Below are 22,791 nucleotides of genomic sequence, written 5' to 3'. Positions count from 1 at the left end.
GAGAAAAAAGAAAGAAAGAAAGAAAAAGGAAGAAAGGGAGAAAAGAAGGAACGAAAGAAAATGTTAAGGATCCATTTACAAGTTTGCCTCTCCCACTAGGCTGGAAGCTCTTCAGTGGCAGAAATGGTGTCATTCATCTTTGTATTCCTAGGGGCAAAGCAGGCAGAAGTGTACTGAAACCATGAGTGAATGAATGGATGGATCAAAGAAAGAATTTTCTTCTATCTGTCTCTTACTTACTGTATACATCATTTGGAACCCAGAATTTCCTCAACATGCAGTGTTTTGGTTATCTGTTGCTGTGTAAAAAAAAAATTACCCCCAAACTAAATATTTTTAAACAACAAATATTTATCATCTTGCAGTTTCTGTGGGTCATAACGTCAGGCACAGCTTAGGTGGGCACCTTTGGCCCCAAAATCTCATGAGGCTGCAGTTAAGCTGCCAGCTGGGGTTGGGGTCGCATCCAAAGACTTGACTAGAACAGGGCGGGGGGGAAGGGAATCTGCTTCCAAGCTCACTCACATGGGTGTTGGCAGGCCTCAATCCCTCACCACGCAGGGAGGAGATCACACAAAGAACGCCAGGAACCAGGGATCACTGGGGACCAACTGAGAAGCTGCCTACCACATGTAGTCATGTCGTTGTTCTACTTTAAATGACATGAGGGAAAAATGGAAAAGAAGAGAATGACAAGAGAAATTCCTACTGTAGGATCTTGAGCCAGGTTAATGCCTTTGAAAGCAAAAATCCTGATCCCTGAGGGGATATCAACAAAAAGCTTACCTAGCTCTGGTGAAAATGAATGTGTGTGTCTGTGTTTATGTGTGCATACACACAAGCATTTGTGCACCCAGAAGTCCTGAGAGGGAGCTAGTCATTTTTGTACATCTACAGTAAATATCAGAGATTGAAACCAAGGATTTTGTTTGGTGACCGTGACACAGAAGGCATGTATGGTGGTCCAGAAGGAAGGGAATGTTGAGATAGAAGAATGTTCTGTTTTTCCCTCTAGACTGAGAGTCAGCAAACTTGGGATCTGTTCTTGACTTGGTGCAAAGAGACTGTGGGATCCTAGGGTTGTTCATTTAATCCTCCTGGTTCTCCGTTTCTTCTAAAGATTTTATTTATTTAAGATTTTACTGGGGCGCCTGGGTGGCTCAGTCGGTTAAAAGTGTCTGCCTTAGGCTCAGGTCATGATCCCAGCTCCTGGGATGGAGCCCGTGCTCAGCAGGGAACCTGCTTCTCCTGCTCCCTCTGCCTGCCTGTCTGCCTACTTGTGCTCTCTCTCTCTGTCAAATAAATAAATAAAATCTTTAGAAAAATTAATGCATGTCAAATACTTAGAACAATCCCAGATAGGGGCGCCTGGGTGGCTCAGGGGTTAGGCGTCTGCCTTCGGCTCGGGTCATGATCTCAGGGTCCTAGGATCGAGCCCCGCATCGGGCTCCCCGCTCAGCAGGAAGCCTGCTTCTCCCTCTCCCACTCCCTCTGCATGTGTTCCCTCTCTCGTCAAATAAATAAATAAAATCTTAAAAAAAAAAAACAATCCCAGATACATAGTAAGTACTTAATGAACTTAATTATTACTATCCATTTGTTTCAGTTATCTATTGCTGCATAACAAAGTACCCTAACACTGAGTAGCTTAAAACAACAACCATTTTATTATATCCCACAATTTTATGGGTCAGGAATTTGGGAAAGGCTTGGTTGGGTGATTCTTCCATTCCACAGTCATCACTGAGGACACTTGATGATATTCAGCTGGTAGGTAGGCTGGTCTGGGGGATTTAAGATGGTTTCACCCATCTGTCTAGTGTGTTAGTAGGGATGGCTGCAAGGCTGGGCTCAGCTAGAACTATTAACCAGAGCACCTATATGTGGCCTCTCTAGCATGGTGGTCTCTGGATAGTCTGACTTCTTATATGGCAGCTCAGGCAGCCCGAGGGTGAGGGTTCCCATGAACAAGGGTGAGGGTTCCCATGAACAAGGTCTAAACTGCATGAGTTTTCACGACCCAGACTTGTATGTCACATAACATCACTTCCACCATACCCAACTGGTCAAAGGTGAGGAGTCAAGGTAAGGAGACATAGTCAAGGTGAGGAGACGTAAACCCCGCCTTTTTTTTTTTTAAAGATTTTATTTATTTATTTGAGAGAGAGAATGAGACAGAGAGAGACAGCATGAGAGGGGGGAGGATCAGAGGGAGAAGCAGACTCCCTGCTGAGCAGGGAGCCCGATGCGGGACTCGATCCTGGGACTCCAGGATCATGACCTGAGCCGAAGGCAGTCGCTTAACCAACTGAGCCACCCAGGTGCCCCTAAACCCCGCCTCTTAATAGGAGAGTCAAATCATTTGAAACTATGTATTATAGCCATCTCACTTTCTGACCCACAAGGAAGTTTCCCATTTGAATCCTACTTGGACGTCAATAGACCAATCTATCCCTCTTTCTCTGACAAGGAATTGGGATTATATCTCCTGAGACTTCAAGGCAACCAATTCACACCACTCCCTAAGGACGTGCATGTATACACACACACATAGATATCCATCTACACACACACACACACACACACACACACACAGTCACACGGTCCGATCTGGTACATACGTAGAGCCAAGGCTTCCTCCATCTATAGCCATGTCTCCGGTCGGGGAGAACCAAAGTCCTGCCCCAGAGTTCTTTACCAGGAAGTTCAAATTCACTGACCATTCCTGCTCCTATTGGCATGAAAAGAGAGTGTTGGTAGGGATGGAATCCAGTCATTGATTAGAGAGAGAGGGCATAGATCCAAAACCCACTAACGTTTGGCTTTCTCATGTCCTCTGGTGTGTGTGTGTGTCTGTGTGTGTAAATGTCTCCCAGTTCTGATTGGCTCAAGTCAGTAAAGAAATGAGATCTGCTGCTGAGAGCAGGCAGGGGCGGCTCAGATGTGTGCTGCAGGGCCAAGCCAGCGTGAGATTGAAATTTTGCTGGGGCTCAGCCCAAATCCTTACTTAGATCAGCCCTGCCACTCTCCTCCGCACTCATCCTATGTTCCAGGCACGCTCTCCTTCTCACTGTTCCCTGATTATGCCATGTTCTCCCATGGCTTTGCCCATGGGGTTCCCTTTGCCTAGAATGCCCTTGTTTTTTTCCTAACAACCCCAGTGTCTGCCTTTTGTATCACATGATATGGCCATCATCTGCTTATACGTCCACTTTCGTCAAGAGCAGAGAACACGCTCTATTCATCGCTGTTTCCCCTTGCCTGGCAGAGAAAAGTGTTCAACACTGGTTGAACCAATGGCAGAATAAGCAGCAACCGCTCCCAGATTCAGCAGCTATTTATCTTCCACATCTCTGTGCTGTTCGGCTCCACCCCAACTCCCTGGGCCCCTATGAGAAGGGGTAAAGGTCTCAAAAGCCAGGGTGGAAAGTTTGGGCTGGATTCTCGAGGCCCTAGGGAGACTCTGCAGAGTCTCAGAAAACAGGAAAGGACAGGGTGCTGAGCTGTAGAGGTGTGGCCAGCAGACCCAGAGGCACTCACACTCCTAGTGGGAAAAGCCAGAGAATCCTTCAAGGTTTTTCCAGGGTGGGGGAGGATGTCTAAAAGTTTTCAAGCCTCAATTGAAATAGTCCATAAACACACCTGGTTCTGTTGGGTTAAGTGTTAGGGTCTGTCGGGAATACTCAGACCTGGACCTGAGCCAGCACCTTCCGGGAAGAAGAGGATTCTGGCTGCAGAGGTGGGGGCAGGTGCAGTTGAGAAAAGAGGTCCCCAGGACCAGTACTCCTTACTCTCGAATGTGCAAACAAATCCCCAGGGCATCTTGTTCAAATGCAGCTTCTGATTCGGTAGATATGAGGTTAGATCCAAGATTCTGCTTTTCTAACAAGCTCCCAGGTGATGGTACCCCTGGGGGGTCAGGGAAGACAGGGCAGAAAGCAGATGGAATCACACTTTGAATAACACAGACCTAGAAAACTGGCATTAAGATCCAGACACTGAGGCTCGGGCCTTAGAAGGAGAGGCTGCCTTCAGCAACGTTACAAAGAGGTTCAGGGAGGATGATGGGGCAAGGCAGTACAAAACCAGCCTGACACTTACCTGGTATACTTGCCTACCTTTACATTCTCTGATTCTCTGACCATGACAGACATCACTAGTGGATTCCAGCACTATCTTCCATTAAGCGGAGAAGATGCCTCAGAATCCATCTTAACACAGTACTCCGGGGAGCCACTTCCAATTCATCATGGCTGGCATGAGAAATGACCCCATTTGCTATTTCTGGTACTGTGGTTAAGAGTCTGACTGCTTTTGCTCTTCTCAGACTGGCTAGATGCCCTCTAAACAGCTGCTTCTATGAAATCCAATGACTTTAATATGCTATAATTTAAGGTAAATACAGCACTCATTTCATGGCTCTTGAGAACATTAAATGCTATTATGAATGTATAGTGCTTAGCACAGTGTCTAGCCCATAGAAAGTACTCAATAAATTATGGCTACCACAAAGGATGAATGAGTCGGCTACATAATTGGAGGGGATGAGAGGGGTGGGGTGGGAAAGAGGAAGGTGAGGGAGAGAAGCCAGAGTTAAGAGTGGGGAAGATTAGGTGGACAAAGGCAGTGCCAACCTGGGGGCTGGCTGGAAGATTTCTAGCTCGCTCTGGATGGAACTGGGCCCCCTACCACCACGAAAGCTGTTTGATGGGAAGGGGTACCTGGCACTTGTCATCTTGGGGGTTCTGAGTTCAGAACTTCTTGTCAAGGAAAATTGTGAAAGACTTGGAAATGGTTAAAAAGATTACTCTGTGGGGGGAAAAATTACTGTGTCTCCTTGCAGGTTATCTCTGAGTCTTATTATCGTTCAGTTATTTTCCAACTCAGGCAACTGATAATAATGGAAATTATTTTTGTCCATAAAATGTGATCGTGTCTGGTGAAGATGCAGCTGACGTTACCCAGTGACTACTGCCCAGTTGTATATTAAGCAAATCTATGTCAACATTCTTGATGGCCTAGGTATCTTTTTTTTTTTTTTTTGGCCTAGATATCTTTCTGTTCTTCGGAATCTCCTGAACATCTTACAGATTTTTTCATTAATTGAGGAGTTAAATGAAAATCTTGATGTGTTTATTGTGTGTATTTGTATAAGAGTAATTATTCTGTCTGGTAGAAAAAAAAATTTTTAACATTCTCATTAGCAGTGAAAATTGAGCAGGAGGCTTCCAGAAACTTCTGTCCTAGATAAGGTTTCTCACATACTCCAAACAACAGATTACATATGTCAAGTTTATAAGGGATTATGCCCAATTTCATTGCTTGTTTTATACTATCCAAATAGATACATCATGATTCCATATTTGAACATGGATACATTCTCAAACACTTATATAGTGAGCTTATTTAACAAAACATAAAAACTCAGAAGTCCCACAGAAGTCCCACTTATCCAATCATTTGCTTAAACTAGATGGTTGTCTTCATGTGGGCAGGGACTGAATTTGTGCTTCTCTAGAGCTTAGCAAGCTCCTGACCCATGGAAAGCACTAAATGTACTAAACGCTAAATACTGAGCCAACACAATGAATGAATAAGCTTAACTAGCATTTATTAAGCACTTACTATGTACCAGTCACTGCTTTAAACATTTTACTTGAATTAGATTGTTTAATCCTCAAACCAGTCTTGAAAAGTAAGTATTATTACTATTCCCATTTACAGGTAATGTACAGAGAGGTTAACCTGCCCAAGGTCCACACCTAGCGAGGGGCTAAGCCAGATTCAAGCCCAAGTAGTCTGGCTCCAGAGCCCGTGACCTTGGACCCCTACCATGTGCCAGGCATATCGCTAGGCTCAGGGATACGGAGATGAAAGACCAAACACAGGCTCTCCCTCAAGGAGGTCATAGTCATGAAAGGACAGGAATGACTAACAATAATGTGATGTGCTGTGAATGTTGAGAACACAGTGTGGTGACAGGATTGGCCAGGGGTACGGCTGTCTGCAGAGGGGCCACCTGACCTCGGGTACATTCTGAGGCAATAACAGTTAATATCTAGGCTAAGGAAAGGGAAGGGCATTTGGGCCACAGGAACAGTACACGTAAAGTCACGGCTCATGAGAACATCAGTGTCCTGGAGGATGGTACATGGGAGTGTAGGGAAGGACAGTGGGAAGTGAGACTGGAGAGCTAGGGGCTAGATCCAGACCTTGGAAAGCCTTAGTGTTGAGGGAGGGAGGGAGTTGGGACACTCTTTGGAGGCCTTGCAGGATTTTCACCAAAAGACATTCAACCCAGAGAGTTCCTTCAAGCCACACCCCACCCCAGAGAGTTCCCTGGGAGGCCTAGACCCAGAGGGAAATGCAGTAGGAGTCCAGGAGACACCCAGTGCCACCTGGAAGCAGTGGTTGGGAATCTTCCCTCCCCCACCCCAGAGCATGGCCACTCCAGGCCCCCTCCCTGCTGTCACATTCCCCCTTGAGGGTGAGGCCAGAGATGAGAATTAAGCACCCTCCCTTCCTACATCCCTTCCCTGCCCACCCTCTGACTCCACCATCCTCAGCAGCTGTGGAGCCGGGCACACCCTCGGCCCCAGTCAGAGGAAGAACAGGAGACCGGAGCTTCCTGGGGGAGCCGGGCCTCTGGGCTGTGCCCTCCCCTCCCAGCGGGCTGAGGCTGGTGATTAGCTGGGTTAATTATATCCAAGCCATTTCCGATTGGCACAAGCCCACCCACCCACAGAGCCTGCCCAGAAGGCGTGTAGGCCCGGCCCAGGGTCAGGATGCCAGGGCGCCAGCTACCCTGTGAGGGGTCCTGACCCCAGCCATGGCCAAATGGGGAGGGTGGTTGTCCTCCCAGCTCCAGGGCCTCCTCCCCTCCCCTCTTCCCCAGGCTTCCTTCTCCACGCTTCCTACCCCATCCTCCTTTTTGCCTGTCCCCACACAAATCCCTTTCCTGCCCCTCCTCCTCCAGGCTTGGAATGAAATCTCGGGGCTCTGAGTTCCGCAGGAGGCCCCTACATAAACACTCTGATTGGGGCTAATTATAAGGGCCAGGTTGGGAGGCTGGAGCCTTCAGAAAGCTTGGCTCTCAAACAAAGGGCTCAGCCCTCAGCCCGGCCGGCTCCTCTCCAGGCTTCATTAGGAATAAGGAGGGTCCTGGGCCATAGGCAGTCCTCTCTGAACCCAGTCAATACTTTCTGGGCTTATTTCACGTCCCAAGTGCCGTCTTGTCCTTTCTCCAGGCATCAAACCCCAGCCCTGCCCAGACGGTTTGGAAGGGCCACGAGGCAGGCAGAGGCTGCCTGCCCTGGAAGGCAAGGCAGCCCGGGAGGGGCTCTCAGGCCATGGGGCAGGGGCTGGGGCTGGGGCTGGGGCCGAGCCGGAGGGAGGGCTGGGGGGAGGCGCTGGGGAAGCCAGCTGTGACAGTCCTAGCCCTAATTAGCCGGCTTCAAAGCCGGCTGGAGAGAGAGCCCGCCCGCGTGTGTGCCCTGCTCACTCAGGCGGGTAAGACATTTCTGTCCTAATCAGAGGAGAGACTGAGAGGAAAACACAGCCCAACCAGCCCCAAGAGCCCTAGACTGTGAGCTAGCACCCAGAGTCAGGTGCAAAACCCGGGAGCCCAGGAAATCACTCTGTTTTGTTAAAACTACCAGCAACAATAGGGTAAAAAGCCCCGAAGAAATGTACCTCCTTTGATGCGGTGATGCTTTTAGGAATTAACCTAGGTAATGGGAAGAGGGCTACAATTGATTGAAGTTTTCTGTGCTGGTTCTGTACCCGCACCCTCCCATCTAATCCTCACGCAAGCTTGCGGGGCAGGTCCTGCTGACTTTTTACTGATGAGGACAGGGACTCAGAGGTTAGGAGATTTCCACAGGGCTCGGAGCTGGTGCAATCTCGTGCCCAAGCCTGCACTCGCTCCCATGATCTGCCTGTGTGTGTCTGTCTTTTGCCTGTTTTTTCCCCTCTGCTACAAAAATATTACTCATTCCACTCTGCTGCACTCGATAATTTGTTGCCTTCCAGAGAGGCAGGGTTGCGGGAATAATCTGGTTTGGAGGGTGTTCCTGGTTTTATAGATCTGACGGTTTCCCCTCCTGAACCCCCTTTCCATAGCAGAAGTGATTAGACACTTGGGGGAGCACTGGAGTCCCCCCAAGAAGGTAGAGGAAGCCCATTGGAGAGGTGGAGATATCCACTCATCAGGCCTAGGAAATGTCTAAACCAGGAATTGGAAAGCTAGCTTGGGGATGGGGCAGTGGGCACAGACAGAGAATTCATCAACCCCTGAAAGTTACACGCAAAATTGTGTGTTCAGGAGAGTCTGGCCATTTTCTCCTAGGACAAGCTCCAAAGATTTTTCAGGTTCTCAGATGGGTCAGTGGCCCCAGTTTAAAATCCATCTTGAGGAAAGGAGGGTGAGTCTAGGGAAGGAAGGGACTGTGCTACAGTGAGCACGTAGATGATCAAAGGCACGATGCCTCAGATGTGGCAGAATCTGGGCTCGGCTTCCCCAGACGTGGGCCCCATGGCACCCTGGGACAGCATCTCTCCACTTCCAGAATCCAGCCCAGATCTAGGGCTCCAACACCTTAGAATACAGAAGTCACCATCTCCAGATCCTGGTGATCCTCACTCTTTGGGGACGTTCAGAAGAATTTTGTCGTGGAAAACTTGAGTGTCCTCTTCTGGTTCTTAAAGGACAGAGTCTGTAACTAATGGAACCATTTTCAGGAGGGGAGTTGGGAGCGGGGTGGAAAAGCCAAAGTCTGATCAAGGGAGGAGGGAGGAGTCTGGAGAAAAAAATGACCGGAGCCTAGAACCTAGAGAACCAGCTGCTCCTTTGCGGTATGGGGGGAGGATGGGAGAACAGGTAGAAAGCAGCTGTGTTGGAGACTGGCCTCAGGTGAAAGACCTTACCTTTGGGCCCTTTACCCTCCACCAAAGCCTCACTCTTCCAGAGGGAAGACTACGCATAGGGTGACCCAGAAATCTGCAAAAGCAGACCTCCAAGCCTGGGTGTTTAACTGGGTTTTCCAAACAAGGGAGTGGAGACCCCTCTCCAGGTGTGGCAGAGCTCAGGTAGTTTGCCTCTGGGTCTCTGCTCCAGGCATGGTCTTTCCTAAATTCCCTGCACTTTGGGCTAACACTTCCCTTCCTCTGAGAGCTGGTTCATTAAAGCAGTGAGAACAGGTAGGCAGGAGGTCCCCCACTACTTTCTATAAGGTAATTAGCCCTTGGGCCCCCCATTGGGGAAGGGGAGGGCATCTAGAACTGTCCTTTCCAAAAGAGGCAATTATCATTTATCCTGTCCCCCCCCCCATAAAACCTATTTTTTCCGTTTTCTTGGGCCCTCTTCCCCTCCATTGGCAGGCGACCTTCAGGGAGGGGGGTTAAGAAGGAAGAACAATCTTTACCAAAATTCCCTCCCTCTCACCCCCACTCAGGGAAGGAAAGGAAAGATCATTGTTGTTAGTCTACCATGTGCTCCTGCTATCAGCGTGAGGGTCCACTGACAAATGTACCCAAAGCAGGCAAAGATGGGCTCCTGGGGGCTTAGAGGCAGGAGGGGTGCAGGGAGGGTCTTCCCCAAATCTTCAACAGAGACCAGCTAGCTCTCCTCTTCCCACCGGGCTCCATCTCCACCACTGGAACCCCCGCCCTTCTCAGGCTTTCACCATTCTTTCCCGGAGAGGCACTCAGTTTGTAATTTAACTCTTTCCTCCAGAACTGATGGGGTTCCTTTAGAATTTTGCAACAAATGGAGCTACAGGGGAGTGACTCCCCTGCCTGCTTCTTTGATAGTTGTTATTATCTCATATTGGGACTTCACACACATCATCATTTGAGAAAAAGCTAGTTTTAACTTATAATGTTGACCACCCGCACAAATCATTTGGGGGAAGGTTATATATTTTGGGAAGGGGGCTCTGCTGAAATCCCCAGGCTTCATACAATTCCAAACAAAGCCCCACATACGACTTCAATTACCACCAAACATTTCCAGGTCCCCTCCCCCAACATAAACTAACACACACAAACATATCGAAGTAGGGGTTCTAACTTACTTTCTCCCTTGTCCCAAAGACTGCCAACAAAGGGTGATAAGGCACCATTTCCCCCATTTTTTAGCTAAAAAAAAGCAAGGTCTGGGGCAGGGAACCTCTTCTCCACCCCACCCCCAACCAAGTAGGTCAGGGGAGAGGGAAAGAGGGGGTGTGGTTTGGTTAAACTAATAAAATGTTACAACCCTGTTAAATACAATTAAAGGGCTAGATCTCTAGAAGATAATTAAATGCACTTTATTATGATTATTAGCTTTTAATTTGCACTATTATCAAGAAACAGGAGACGGTGAAAAACCGAGTTCTGTGCCACACTGGTTCCACTCTACCCCTCGATCTTCAAATCAATCCTTTGGAATTAAAATTCTAAAATATTCCGAATAGTTGAGGGCAATGATGTGTATTGGAAACTGCAATTCTCATACCATTGTTAAAGACACTTTAAGAAAAGTCTTGCCTTTTATTTTGGGGGGCTTAGGGGGAAGATAAGAAACATCTGTTATAAACATTCTATCAATCTTGTGATATAGAATGTCATGTAAACACCCCCACACACACAGTCACAAAGAGCCTGCCCAGAGCCTTCTTCCAAAGCAAAGATACCCACTTTTTTTTCTTTTCTTTCTGGACAAGTTTGAAAAGAAACCAGTCTTTTGTCAAAGGAAAACTAAAAATCCCACCAGCCCATCGGTCCCCTCCCTCCAACCCAACCCATTTTTATTGCTTTTTTTGGGGGGGAGGAAACCCCAACAACAAAAACCTACACGTAACACACGAACCAACCTACAAACTTCTAATCTGAATGCCAGAGAAGATATTAGGTTGGGGGGACTGGGGGCGGGGAGCGGCAGGGAGCCAACTACCGGGGAAGGAGAGAGACGCACGGGCATCTCCAAACCCCAACATTTGCGAGCTAATGCTCCCCCTAAAAATGGAGACAGTCGGGATTGGTACTCAAGGTACTCACAAAGCACTACAAAGCACTTTCTGCCCACTCCAAGCGCTTAAGGCAGCAAGCTGAAAAGAAGAAAAGTCAAAGAGAAGAAAGATCTTCCAGCCTGCAGGAGAGTAGGCCAGTGGGGAGTAGGCCATTCCGCACCCCATCTCACTCGCTGGGTTAGGTCCCCCCCCCCCCACGTCTTCTCTTTTGGGAGTGCTCCAAAGATCGAGTGAAGTAGACAGGACATGTGGGGAGAGAAAGGGAATAAAACAAGAAGAATCCAAGTCTTGTTCAAAAATACCCAACAGCTTCCACAGGCCCAGCGTCAGTGAGAAGGCTCACAAATTTGGCTTTGGGAGTTGAATGTAACCAACTTCCAACTCCTCACAGCAAACACCTCTTCCAGGAAGCCCAGGCCTGCCAAAACACCAAAAACTTCGAACCAAAGTAGGCGATGGTGTTTGAAAAGGGCAATGGAGAAAGGAGAGGACCCCCCTCAACGCCTCCTCCTCTCATTCCTCAGACCCGGTGCCCCTTGCCGCTCCCCCCCCCTTTTTTTTCCGTTTTTCGTTTAAATAGAAAATATATAATTAAATTTACAAGGCTATTTACAGTTTTAATTACAAACCTGATGGGGGTGTTGAACAGAGTTCTCTTTAAAAAGCAACCTAAAAGAGAAATGGTTTCGATTGTTCTTTATTTAAAAAAATAAAATAAGGAGTCTGTAGGAGGCCTCCCCCCACCCCCCGCAGAGGCAAGCCCCGTGCTGGGGACCGCCCCGGGGACGCGGCGCTGGGGCAGCCCCTCACACGGTGGTCTCGCCGTGCCGGCTGTTGGTGAGACGGGTGTAGAACTTTCTCCACGAGTGCAACGTCTTGCCGGACCAGATCCAGAAGCCCGACGTGATGCCCACGATGAGCGTCATGAGGTATTTGATCATGTAGACGGTGAAGTCGGGCGACATGCGCGGCGTGTAGTGCGCCGGGCACGGGATGGCCAGGCTCTTGCAGTGCTGGCTCACCCACGAGCGCTCCCAGTGCTCTCGGAAGGCCTGCTCGTAGAAGTAGCAGGCGATGACGATGGTCGCGGGCACGGTGTAGAGCACCGAGAAGACGCCGATGCGCACCATCAGCCGCTCCAGCTTCTCCGTCTTGGTGCCGTCGTGCTTCATGATGGTACGGATGCGAAAGAGGGACACGAAACCGGCCAGGAGGAAGGACGTGCCTATGAACAAGTACACGAAGAGCGGCGCCAGCACGAAGCCCCGCAGCGGGTCCAGGCTGTTGAGGCCCACGAAGCACACGCCGCTCAGCAGGTCGCCGTCAATCTGGCCCATGGCCAGGATCGTGATGGTCTTGACGGCCGGCACGGCCCACGCGGCCAGGTGGAAGTACTGCGAGTTGGCCTCGATGGCCTCGTGGCCCCACTTCATGCCCGCCGCCAGGAACCAAGTGAGCGACAGGATGACCCACCAGATGGAACTGGCCATGCTGAAGAAGTAGAGCATCATGAAGAGGATGGTGCAGCCCTCCTTCTTGGTGCCCTGCACTACCGTGCGGTAGCCGTCCTCCGAAAAGCGCTCGTTGCACACGACGCGCTCCTGGAGCACGAAGCCCGCGATGTAGGCCACCGAAACCATAGTGTAGCAGCCGGACAGAAAGATGATGGGTCGCTCCGGGTAGCGGAAGCGCTGCATGTCTACCAGGTACGTCGTGACGGTGAAGAAGGTGGAGGCGCAGCACAGCACGGACCAGGTGAGGATCCAGAGGCGCGCGAAACGCGTCTCCTCCTGCGAGAAGAACATGGAGCCGTCGGGCCGCGCGGGCTCGCAGGGCGCCGCGCAGTCGCGCTCGCCCAGGAACTTGTAGCTGAGATAGGACGGCACCTTGAGGACGCGCGGGCAGTGGAACGGGTGCTCCAGCGTGGCGTAGCGCGGGGGAGAGCCGCCGCCGCCCGGGCCGCCCGGGGTGCCCCCGGCCCCCGGCTGCAGGCCCGGCGGAGGCGCGGTGGTGAGCAGCGCGGGCGTGCCGTCCTCAGAGTGGTTCTGGCCCACGCAGATCTGCTCGGCGCCGTGGCGCGGAAAGTGCTCGCAGCGCAGGCGCTCGGGCCACTGGAAGCCGAACTTGTTCATGAGCGCCTCGCAGCCCTGGCGCGCGCGCTCGCAGATGGAGCGGCACGGCGGGATGGCCTGCTCCAGCACGGTGCACACGGGTGCGTACATGGAGCACAAGAAGAAGCGCAGCTCGGGGGAGCACTGCACCTTCACCAACGGGTAGAACTGGTGCACCTCCAGGCCCGCGTCCTCCTGGTTCGTGTGGCCCAGAAGGTTGGGCATGATGGTCTGGTTGTAGGCGATGTCCGTACACAGAGGGATGGAGATGGGCTGGCAGAAGCCGTGGTCTGGGATGGAGATGCCCTTCTCCCCGTGGAACTGGGCCGGCCCGGCGGCGGGCAGCAGCAGCAGCGGCAGCAGCAGGCGGGGCAGGGCGCTGCGGGGCCGCATGCTGGCCGCCGCCCCCCACTCGGCTCCCGGGCGCCCCCCGCCCCCGCCCCCAGGCCCGAGACCGCGCGCCTTCCCCGCCGCCGCCTCGCCGCCGCCTCCCGCGCCTCTTTGCAAAGTTTGCTGGCGGCCGCAGAGTTGGGGAGGCCGGGCGGGGGAGGGGGGCGGCGCGCCTGCCGGCTAGCTCGCCGCGGTCCGACTGAGCCGCCCGAGACACCGCGCGCGGCTTGCCCTCTCTCCTCTTCTTCCTCCTCCTCTCGCCTCTCCCCTCCCTTCTCCGCCCAGCGACTCCTTTGTGCGTTCCTCCAGCCCTCACCTCGGCCTCTCCGATCCCAATTAGTCGGTTTCAAGGGGGCCCCCGCCGGCGGCCCCGCCCTCCTCTCAGCCCCCCAAAAAAGGGATCCTTGAAACCGCCCCGTCGAGCTCTAAGCACCATCCCAAAATGTACTCTCGGCCAATCAGATTTAAACCCCAGGACCAGCCCCGAGGGCTGGATTGGTCGACCACAACATAATGAGATCAGAAACCAGATGCCAACAAAACTTCCCCCCCCCTTTTGCTTTTTAAAGAGACAAGCTATTATTATATTAAGGGCTGTTTGCCCAGCACGGGATTTCTCCGGAGTCGTGGCGGCGAGATCCGGAGACACACATTCCCCAGAACTGCGGCAGACCCAAGCCACTCAGCCCTGGATCACTCTTCTTCTGGGGGGCTAAGGCGCTCTCCCGGGTAGGGCCTCTTTAAATCCTTGCCTCCGCCCCTGCTCCTAGAACCCCACCTATTCCAGTCCAGTTTTTCAAATCAAGTGAAAAACCTCAAGTTTGAGAAAATGTTTAAGAGAGAGAAAGACTTAAAAACGAGCGGCTCACAAAGACTTTTCTCCAGCTCCTTCTCAAGGAGTCCAGACAAAAGTTTCACCTCACCCAGTACGTAGACCCCTAGGAGTTTGCCTCGCCCCTCCCCCTTAAACACACCCTTAAATAACCCTCTGAAAAATGAGAGCCTGTCTCTTTAAGAGACTCTTAAAGGGGCCTGGACTCCGGGGCGTAATTGCCCCGTAGCGAGCACAAAGGAGCCCATTATGGTTCTTTGTGTTCGGTGGCACCTCAAAGTGAGAAAACTCAGGAACTTAGAGGCCCAGAGCTGGAGGGTTGGGGCGGGGGTGGAAGGGGGAGAGGTGAAGGAGAATGGCCCGGAGCTGCGGCTTCTCCCTCCCCCTTCTTCCGAGGCAAATCTTAATTATGCAAAGTAAAGTTTAGTTGCCATAACGAGGAGGTCTTAATCGAAAGTTAATGGTGGGGGGTGGGGGTGACGGGCAGTTTTGAGTGAAGAGATGACTCTCTTAGGCCGTTTGGGGGCATTTTCCTCCTCTCTCCCCACCTCTGCCTCCGCCCCCTAAAAGCTTCCAGATACTGTCTCCTGGGAGAGAGAGGGGAGCTTTACCCAAACCTTAAGTGATTCCACACCAGAAAGAGGTGGAGTGTGTGGCGAGGGAGAGGCTGGGGGGTTGTGGTGGATTACCCACCCCTCCCCCCATCCCTCACCTGGTTGGGGATGGGTGGTGGCGGCCTGAAGGGTTCCTACTAGTTTAGAAGGGCCTTCTTATTTTCCCCTCCTAGGATTTTAAATTTGGGAAGGGGTTTGGGGGGGGGGGCGGTAAGGATAGGAGGGATTTGCATATAAATCTCCAGGGCCTGATACTGGATGATGGATCAATTATTTCTACCGTCTCTTCCAAGGGAAGGGGGAGGGTACTTAAAAAGAAAAAAGAAAATTGAGTTTTGAAAACCCTTTTGCTTCTCAGTACAAACCAAGTCATCCCAGCCTGGTGAGCTGTTTCCTGCTCCAATCTAGAAAAGGGTTGCTTTACAAACCAAACAGAAACAACAACAAAAGAAATTTGAGAGAAAGAAAGAAGAAAGGAATAGGCAGAAGAAAAAAAAATTCTAAGTAGGTACATACAACAGATCCAGGTTTGACAGGATTCGAATTTTTTTTTTCCTGGATTGAATGATAAACAGGTTTTCAAGTTCTTTACAATATGAAAATGTTCCTTATTGTATCCTGGAGAAGTTGCCTTTTCACTACTTTAGGAAGAATATTTTCCTTCAAATCAGGGGGATGCGCTTTTTGCTCTCCATTCCATTTCCAGTTCACGCCGAAATCCACTTGGTTATAGAGCAGTCTGGGGAGGGGAGAGTTGTACTCTGGGGGCCCAGACCACACCTGAGGTGCTCCTCCTTCAGATCTCCCCCTCCCTGTGGATGCCTGCACTTCTCTAGAGCTGGGACCAAGCCTCTGAGCTGAGCAGGGAAAACAAAAATGAGTAAGACAGGCTCCTACTCTCCAGTCAGGAAGCTCACCGTCTAATAGGAAATTGAGAGTCGATCTCCAATAGAAATGCAGCATCTTCAATTTCCTTCCACGACAAACCTGTTTTCCTGCCCTGGGGCCAGTTTTGAGTGACAGTTATCTCTTCCCCAGCCGCCCACACAAAGGGGGAGCTGGATGGGGAGAAAAGAAATCATAGGCATTCTTTCATTCACTCAGAAAAGCGTTCATTCCTTCAACACACTTTTATTGAGTCTTCTCCTAATTTCAAACCACTGTGGTAGCGCTGCGGGCAATGCAGAGGAAATGGCAGCATCCCTGTCCTTCAGGAGTTTAGGGTATCCCGGAAGAATAGTCATTCTATTGAATGAAATGAAATGAAATGAAATCACGATATTTCATGACTACTCTTGCCTTTTCGTGTGAGGATCTGGAGCGTGAACAGGACCAGAACCTACATCTTCAGATTTCACGTTTATCCACCGCACCTTCCACGCCACAAACCCACCTTTCAACGGCAGGGGATCTGTAACAAAAGGAAATTAACAGATTCTCTCAGTTTAAACACTAGATGATATCATTTGATAGATATGACACTTAATTCTGATTTTTTTTTTTTTTTAATTAGCTTGAGCACTGACCTGGACCTCATCCCTAACTTGGATAGTCATTTCACTTCTTTGAAACTTAGGTTCACCATCTGCAAAGTGGGAATGAGCCAGCAGATTTTTAAAATATGAGACTACACATCCAAAGTAATTTCAGAATAACAGGAATAAATTTTATAATTATGAAGAACCTTTCAAAACAGGAAGTTACATGAATTAAATACTTACTCAGCAAACATCCTTGGATACACACACGGTAACTACTACCATTTATTGAGCTCCTACTGAGCACAGCACATATATTATGTGTATCCCTACACAGTAGGTATTGCATTGTGTTTATGGATGAAGAAACTACAACTGAAAATAAAATAAAATTCATTCATTCATTCAAGATGAAGAATCTGACCTTAGGTGAGATTTGACAACTTTCTCAAGGTCACAAAGTGTCAGAGCTGAGATTTAAACCCAGGCCTGCTTGGCTCTTAAAGCTGTATTCTGTCCCCTACACCACACAGCCCCTGATGTCTTATAAGAATTATGTGCTTTTATGCACTTAACAACTAGGTATTGATCACCAGACCCAACCCCTGTTCCTGTGGAGTTTACGTTCTAGTGGGAGAGGGAGACACATTCATCGTATGTCACTTAAATGGATGCAAAATTGCCACAGGATTCAGTGCTATGGAGGGAAAGTCTATGCTTTGGCAGCATAATACAGGAGGGAATCAGACTGAGTTGGGGAGGGCAGTGGAGGACTGTGTAGTTGTAGTGAGGAGTAAAATAGAATGAGGTAAAGAGAACCCAGATCTACAGGGCCTTGCAGACCATGTGTAAGGTGTTAGGTATAGAAATATGAACCTACCATCTCAAGGTGGGGATAGGCATTCCAGACAGAGGGAAGGGCACGTGCAAGGGTGTGGTAAGATCAAATGGATGGAATGGGCAGGAAGCACAAGTATACACAAATTTGGCCCTGTTGGAGCCCTGTGTGGGAGACTGATGGCAGAGGAGATTTTAAATAAGCAGGGACCCTAGAAATTGTGCACCCAATCTGGACTCCTGCTGATGGAGATACGCTGAAGTGTGGGGAAGGGAAATAGTCATGCCTATGCTTTATTTTTTTTAAAGATTTTATTTATTTATTTGTGAGAGAGAGAGAGAGTGAGCACAAGCAGGGGGAGCAGCAGAGAGAGAGGGAGCAGGCTCCCCGCTGAGCAGGGAGCCCCATGCGGGACTAGATCCCAGGACGCTGGGATCATGACCTGAGCCGAAGGCAGACGCTCAACCAACTGAGCCACCCAGGCGTCCCCATGCCTAAGCTTTAGATAGCGCATTTGGGCAGTGGTGGGCAGCATGACTTGGCTGAGTTAGAGATACGAGTTAGGAATAGCTTACAAGAGTCAGGGCAAGAGATGTTGAGGGCATCCATTGAACTGAGGCCGTATAGTTGGAGAGAAGAGAGAGTAAGGGAGGAGGCCAACCAAGGTGTCTGACCAAGATGCCCTGATGTCATTAACGAAGCTAGGAAATGCGGAACGGGGTGCATAATGAGCACAGGTGAGCTGGTCTAAGCTGATGGTACATCCAACGGAAGGTGTCCAGAAAACAGGTGGCTATCCTAACCCAGGGGCCAGGAGGGAGCTCTGGGCTAGAGTCAGATCTGGTAACTTTATTCTATGGTTGTAGCTATGGGGGTGCTTAAGATCACCCAGGAAAGGTGGATTGGGTGGGAAGACCAAAGCTTTGGAGATACCAACATTGAGGACCAGGGGCTGAGGAGGAGGGAGAAGGAGAAGGAGTGGTGGGGCCAGAAGAAAGTCTAGCCAACATGTGAATGTCATGGGCTTGCTGACACTGAGAGCCTCGAGTCGGTTGAACATGAACAGTTGAACACAACTTGTTTCAGTTGTGACAATTAAATGAGGTAGAGTATGGCATTCACTTGACCTGATACTAGGCTAAAAGCTTGAAAAATAATAGCTCTTGTTTTGTTTTTTTTTAAGATTTTATTTATTTATTTGACAGAGAGAGGCACAGCGAGAGAGAGGGAACACAAGCAGGGGGGAGTGGGAGAGGGAGAAGCAGGCTTCCTGCAGAGCAGGGAGCCCGATTCGGGGCTCGATCCCAGGACCCCGGGATCATGACCTGAGCCGAAGGCAGACGCTTAACGACTGAGCCACCCAGGCGCCCCAATAGCTCTTGTTTTTAATTCAACAAATTTTTGAACACCTACTAGTTGCAAAGCAGACGAAGTCTATAGAGACCTAGGTTCCAGCTTCGGGAAATTTAGGGTCTAGGGGGTGACAGTCTGCCATCTGCTGCAGAGAGCAGATGCTGTTCAGCCCCGAGGAACATTTCTGGTTGGTCTTGGGCTTCTGCAGTAGGATGGGAGCCCAGATGTCCCCAGTGCACAGTGCCAATACCGCTTCTCAAATCTTGAGGCACGGCTGTCAATCACCTCTCAAGTCACAAACCTTTGCATCTGGGATAATTGTTGAGTGCCCACTGTAATGACGCTCTGCACTCCGTTTCGTGGGATGGTCTGCTAGAGCAGAAATCTCAACCTGACAGAACAGAGCAAAGAGCTGGTAGAGAGGAAAGAAACCTGGTCTGGGGCTCAGAATGTTCAGGCTGTGGGTTTGGCTCCACCCCACATCTGCCGAGTGACCTTAGGCAAGTCAACTTACCTTCCTTAGCTTCGGCTCCCTCATCGGTAGAAGGGGATCATAAAAACATTTATTGATTTTTACCTTTGGGCCAGATATAGGGAGCTGTGAGAATCATATGTTTGGACCATGGAAACTGTCCTTGCTCAAAAGGCTTGCAGATAAGTGAAAAGACAGCCTAGTCTGCAATATCCAGGACACCATGGGCGTGCTCAGAGATAGCACAGGGCACTTCTCACGGCTAAGGGGCTTTGCCCAGGGCTCCCCACTCTTACACAGAAATCCTCATGTCTCTGGCCTTTCATTCTCAAGGGAAAGAGTTCAGGTAATTGCATGCATCCCTGTCTCCTTACTTCTTTCCCATTAGAACCCCTGCCTTCCAGAGGAATCATCCCCCCTAGCAAAGTTACACATCCTTTCTTCGTTTCCTCAATCCTGGGTCAGTATTCTTTCCCTCCCGAAGCACTGAGTTCCCTCCATCCTAAAGGGTCAGCTGTGTGTATCTGTTCAGGAGGGAAGGGTTGAGGAAGAGAACTTAATTTCAGATACTTTGAACCTCAAAGGTTTTATTCTCTTAAGTGAAAATACTCTCAATGGGGAAAACAGGTTTGAGCTTTTAGAGAATCTACTTGGCTACCCCTCCCCTAGCCCACAAGGTATCTTTCTCTGCTGTGCAAGAATCTTCCTTTTCCTCCTCTCTCCCGAGCCTGGCCACCAAGACCTGGAATCCGCCTTCAGGTTGAGATGCCGAATTTCCTCTTTCTGAACTTTATCCTCCATTTAGCTCTCAGGGAACCAGCCCTTAGAAATGGGCCTCAGAATAATCAGGTCTAGGACTCCCAGAGCCCTCACTTCCTGCCCACTTGTAGGTCCCTTTTGGTGCACTTCGCCCCATTCCCTGCCAAGTTCCAAGGCTGCCCCCTGGCTCTGGGGACAGAGCGGGGGGGGGGGGGGGGGGAGGGGGGCGGGGGGGCGGGGGGGGGAACGACTTAGCAGAGTACAGCTCTTAGGCCCTTTATCTCTCTAGCACCCTTCCCCAAGGTCTCTGGATGGCAAAATGGGCCATAAAAGGATTAAACAGATATAACAGATGATCTGTTAATTAAGGACTTTAATTAGCCCAGGCCTAGGCCAAGCAAGAGCAAAGGTATGGGCTGCTCAGAGCAGACTGGGGGAAACAAAGCTGGCAAATCAGTGTTGAGTTTGGTTAGTGAGGTTCTTGGGGGTGACTCCTGCCTTCTTGGTCCTGGAAATAAGCATCTCTGGGAGTGAATGAGTCAGATATTTTGTCTCCTGGAAGCTTCTAGGACCTAATGCCAAGAAGAGAGGAATGGGAGAGCCTGAATCATAGGCTTGCAGATGCAGAGGAGTCCTCAGGGGTGATGGGGGTGGGGGATGCTCGCTTGGGGAAGGATGAGCAAGATAGGTTTGCTTCCCCAGTGGGGTTCCCTGCTGCTCCAGCAGAGCGCGTCTTTCTGCTCCTGGCTGTACCCCATCTCCTAACTTCCTCTCTCTTTCCCTCATTCTTCCTTTCTTTTCACTCTCCCTGGTCCCCTTTACTTCTCCCAGAATTTCTCTCATTTTCCTCCAGGCTGGGCCACCTCACCCCCTCCCCTTTCTCTTTCCTGTAACTTAAGCTGTAGTTGGGAGTTGGAGGAGCTGGGCTGGTTTGAAAGGAGGCCCCAGTGCTTTTCAGGGAGGAATTGAAACCATGGAGCTGGGGGTGAGGGGAGGCAGAGGGGGAGGGGGCGGCTTGAGAAATCAAAGCGCCTGCAGCTCCATCTGGGAAACCAACTTTGATTTACTAGCAAGGACCTGGCTCTCTAACAGCCCCCCCCTTTCCCTGGACTTTGCTTTGTGGTGATAACTGGGGTTGGGGGTGGGCTGACTCCCTCCCCCAGCCTGAAAGCCTGTTCTTCTCCTGGGAGAACCAGCCCGAGGAGGCAGGCGCAGGGGGTCCTGGCTAAGTAGGGCTGCAGAAGCTTCTCAAGGGGGCCCTGGGGGTCTGGAGCTGGGTGTGGAAGGGGACCCCTGGGAAGGAGGAAAGGTCCTCAGCCCAGGCTGCCTAGCCCCGCAGACTTGGCCCTGCTCTGACTTGAAATGACGCCCTCCCCAGAGATGTGGGGCTGGTTGGGGAGTGTGGCCAAGAGAAGGCCAAGGCTTGCCTTCAGAACTGGGGGCTTGGGGGCTGGGCCTGGGGCATAAGAACCAGGAAAACAAAATGACTGAGAAAGAAAAGGAACAGTTTATTTTATTTTATTTTTTAAAAGATTTTATTTATTTATTTGACAGAGAGAGAAACAGCAAGAGAGGGAACACAAGCAGGGGGAGTGGGAGAGGGAGAAGCAGGCTCCCCACTGAGCAAGGAGCCTGATGCAGGGCTCGATCCCAGGACCCTGGGACCATGACCTGAGCCGAAGGCAGACGCTTAAAGACTGAGCCACCCAGGCGCCCCAGGAACAGTCTATTTTAACAGATTATTTTGTGTTGCAATTCAGTGTGGGCTACGGACAACACTGCCTTCCGGTGGGGACTTAAGGCCACTCTGGATGGTGGTGCCAGTCCTCTCCTCTCTTCCTCTCCTGTCCCCTCTTTCTGTTTGACCTTGCTCCTTGTCTATCAAATCCTTAAACTCCCCAAGGTTTAAGGTGCTCTCTCACCTCTGCAATCAACATAGGGTCCCGAGGGTCCTGAACACCAGGGCCAGGGTGGGAAGAGAGGACACAGTGAGTCACAGCTCTGAGAAGTGCTTGTAATTGTTGCTGATGGACCACCTAGTCTTCTGGGGTGCTGGTGGTGGTGGTGGGGGGCTTAAATCCCTAGACTCCTGGGTTCCAGCAGAGCACCTCCCCCTGCACCCCCACCTCACTGGCATTTTTCAGGGTTCAAGCATCCAATCTTCCGAACCAGCTCTCAGGAAGGAGAGGAAGGAGCTAATTTGGCTCATTGTGCCCCTGACAAATCGAACTTTTGCAGAGCTCACAGTACTATGTGGAATTGCCCCATCAGAGCTCCTGCCCCAGGACAATGTTCCTGAAAGCCTGAGGTTCCACAGGCATCAGAATCATGGAAGAAGGGGCCCTGGGGCAGGATTTGCCTATTAGAAATACAGATTCCTGGGTCCTCCCAATAATCGGAATTTATAATCCCCCAGTGATTCTTATGCACACTCCAGAGCTCTCGGCTTTCCAGAGCACTCAATTAGCTTTCCGAGCCCTGGGTAATCTTGGCAGCTGCCCAGTCTTGCTCTGTCCCCTACTCCAAACTCATTCAACACGCTTGCAAAGTCTAACCCCAGTGTAGCTTTCCAGTGTTAACTTCCACCACCCTTGCCCCAGTGCGCTGGACAAGAGGGACTGGCCTGCAGCATCCATTCCCACCTCCTTCTAGGTACTTTCCTGCACTACAGAGGTTAGAAAGCCAAAAACTCATCTCTTAGCCTCCCTTGCAGCTAGGGGTCCGGATGCAAAGTGCATTCATCCGGGATTTGGAAATTCAAGGCTGATGAGGCCACGATCTTCCCACTCTATTTCTGCTGGCGGGCCAGGTCCTGGGAACAAGGTGCACCCCGTGTTCGGCGTCTGTGGCAGGAGTAGAAGCTGGGCGCTGATTCCTGTGGGCTACAGGGTTGCGTCCATGACCTTCATTCCAGTGGTAGCTTCATCATTCTCCC

General features: G+C 50.6%; 1 protein-coding gene across 1 annotated transcript; it reads right to left on the bottom strand.

Annotated features, from left to right (window-relative positions):
* Window positions 1-10,310: 10,310 nt before the first annotated feature.
* Window positions 10,311-13,841, bottom strand: FZD2 (frizzled class receptor 2). The gene has a single exon (XM_036092708.2). It carries the CDS (start codon window positions 13,511-13,513, stop codon window positions 11,816-11,818), a length of 1,698 nt encoding a protein of 565 aa, XP_035948601.1. The 5' UTR covers window positions 13,514-13,841; the 3' UTR covers window positions 10,311-11,815.
* Window positions 13,842-22,791: the final 8,950 nt, after the last annotated feature.

The sequence above is a fragment of the Halichoerus grypus genome, chromosome 2, assembly GCF_964656455.1.
Source record: "Halichoerus grypus chromosome 2, mHalGry1.hap1.1, whole genome shotgun sequence".
NCBI lineage: Eukaryota > Metazoa > Chordata > Mammalia > Carnivora > Phocidae > Halichoerus > Halichoerus grypus.
Note: the sequence above shows the minus strand (reverse complement) of the source record. Positions and strands in the feature narration are given on the sequence as shown.

Coding starts and splice junctions, on each gene's coding strand:
- FZD2 (XM_036092708.2), bottom strand. CDS start 13,513: ATGCGGCCCCGCAGCGCCCTGCCCCGCCTGCTGCTGCCGCTGCTGCTG.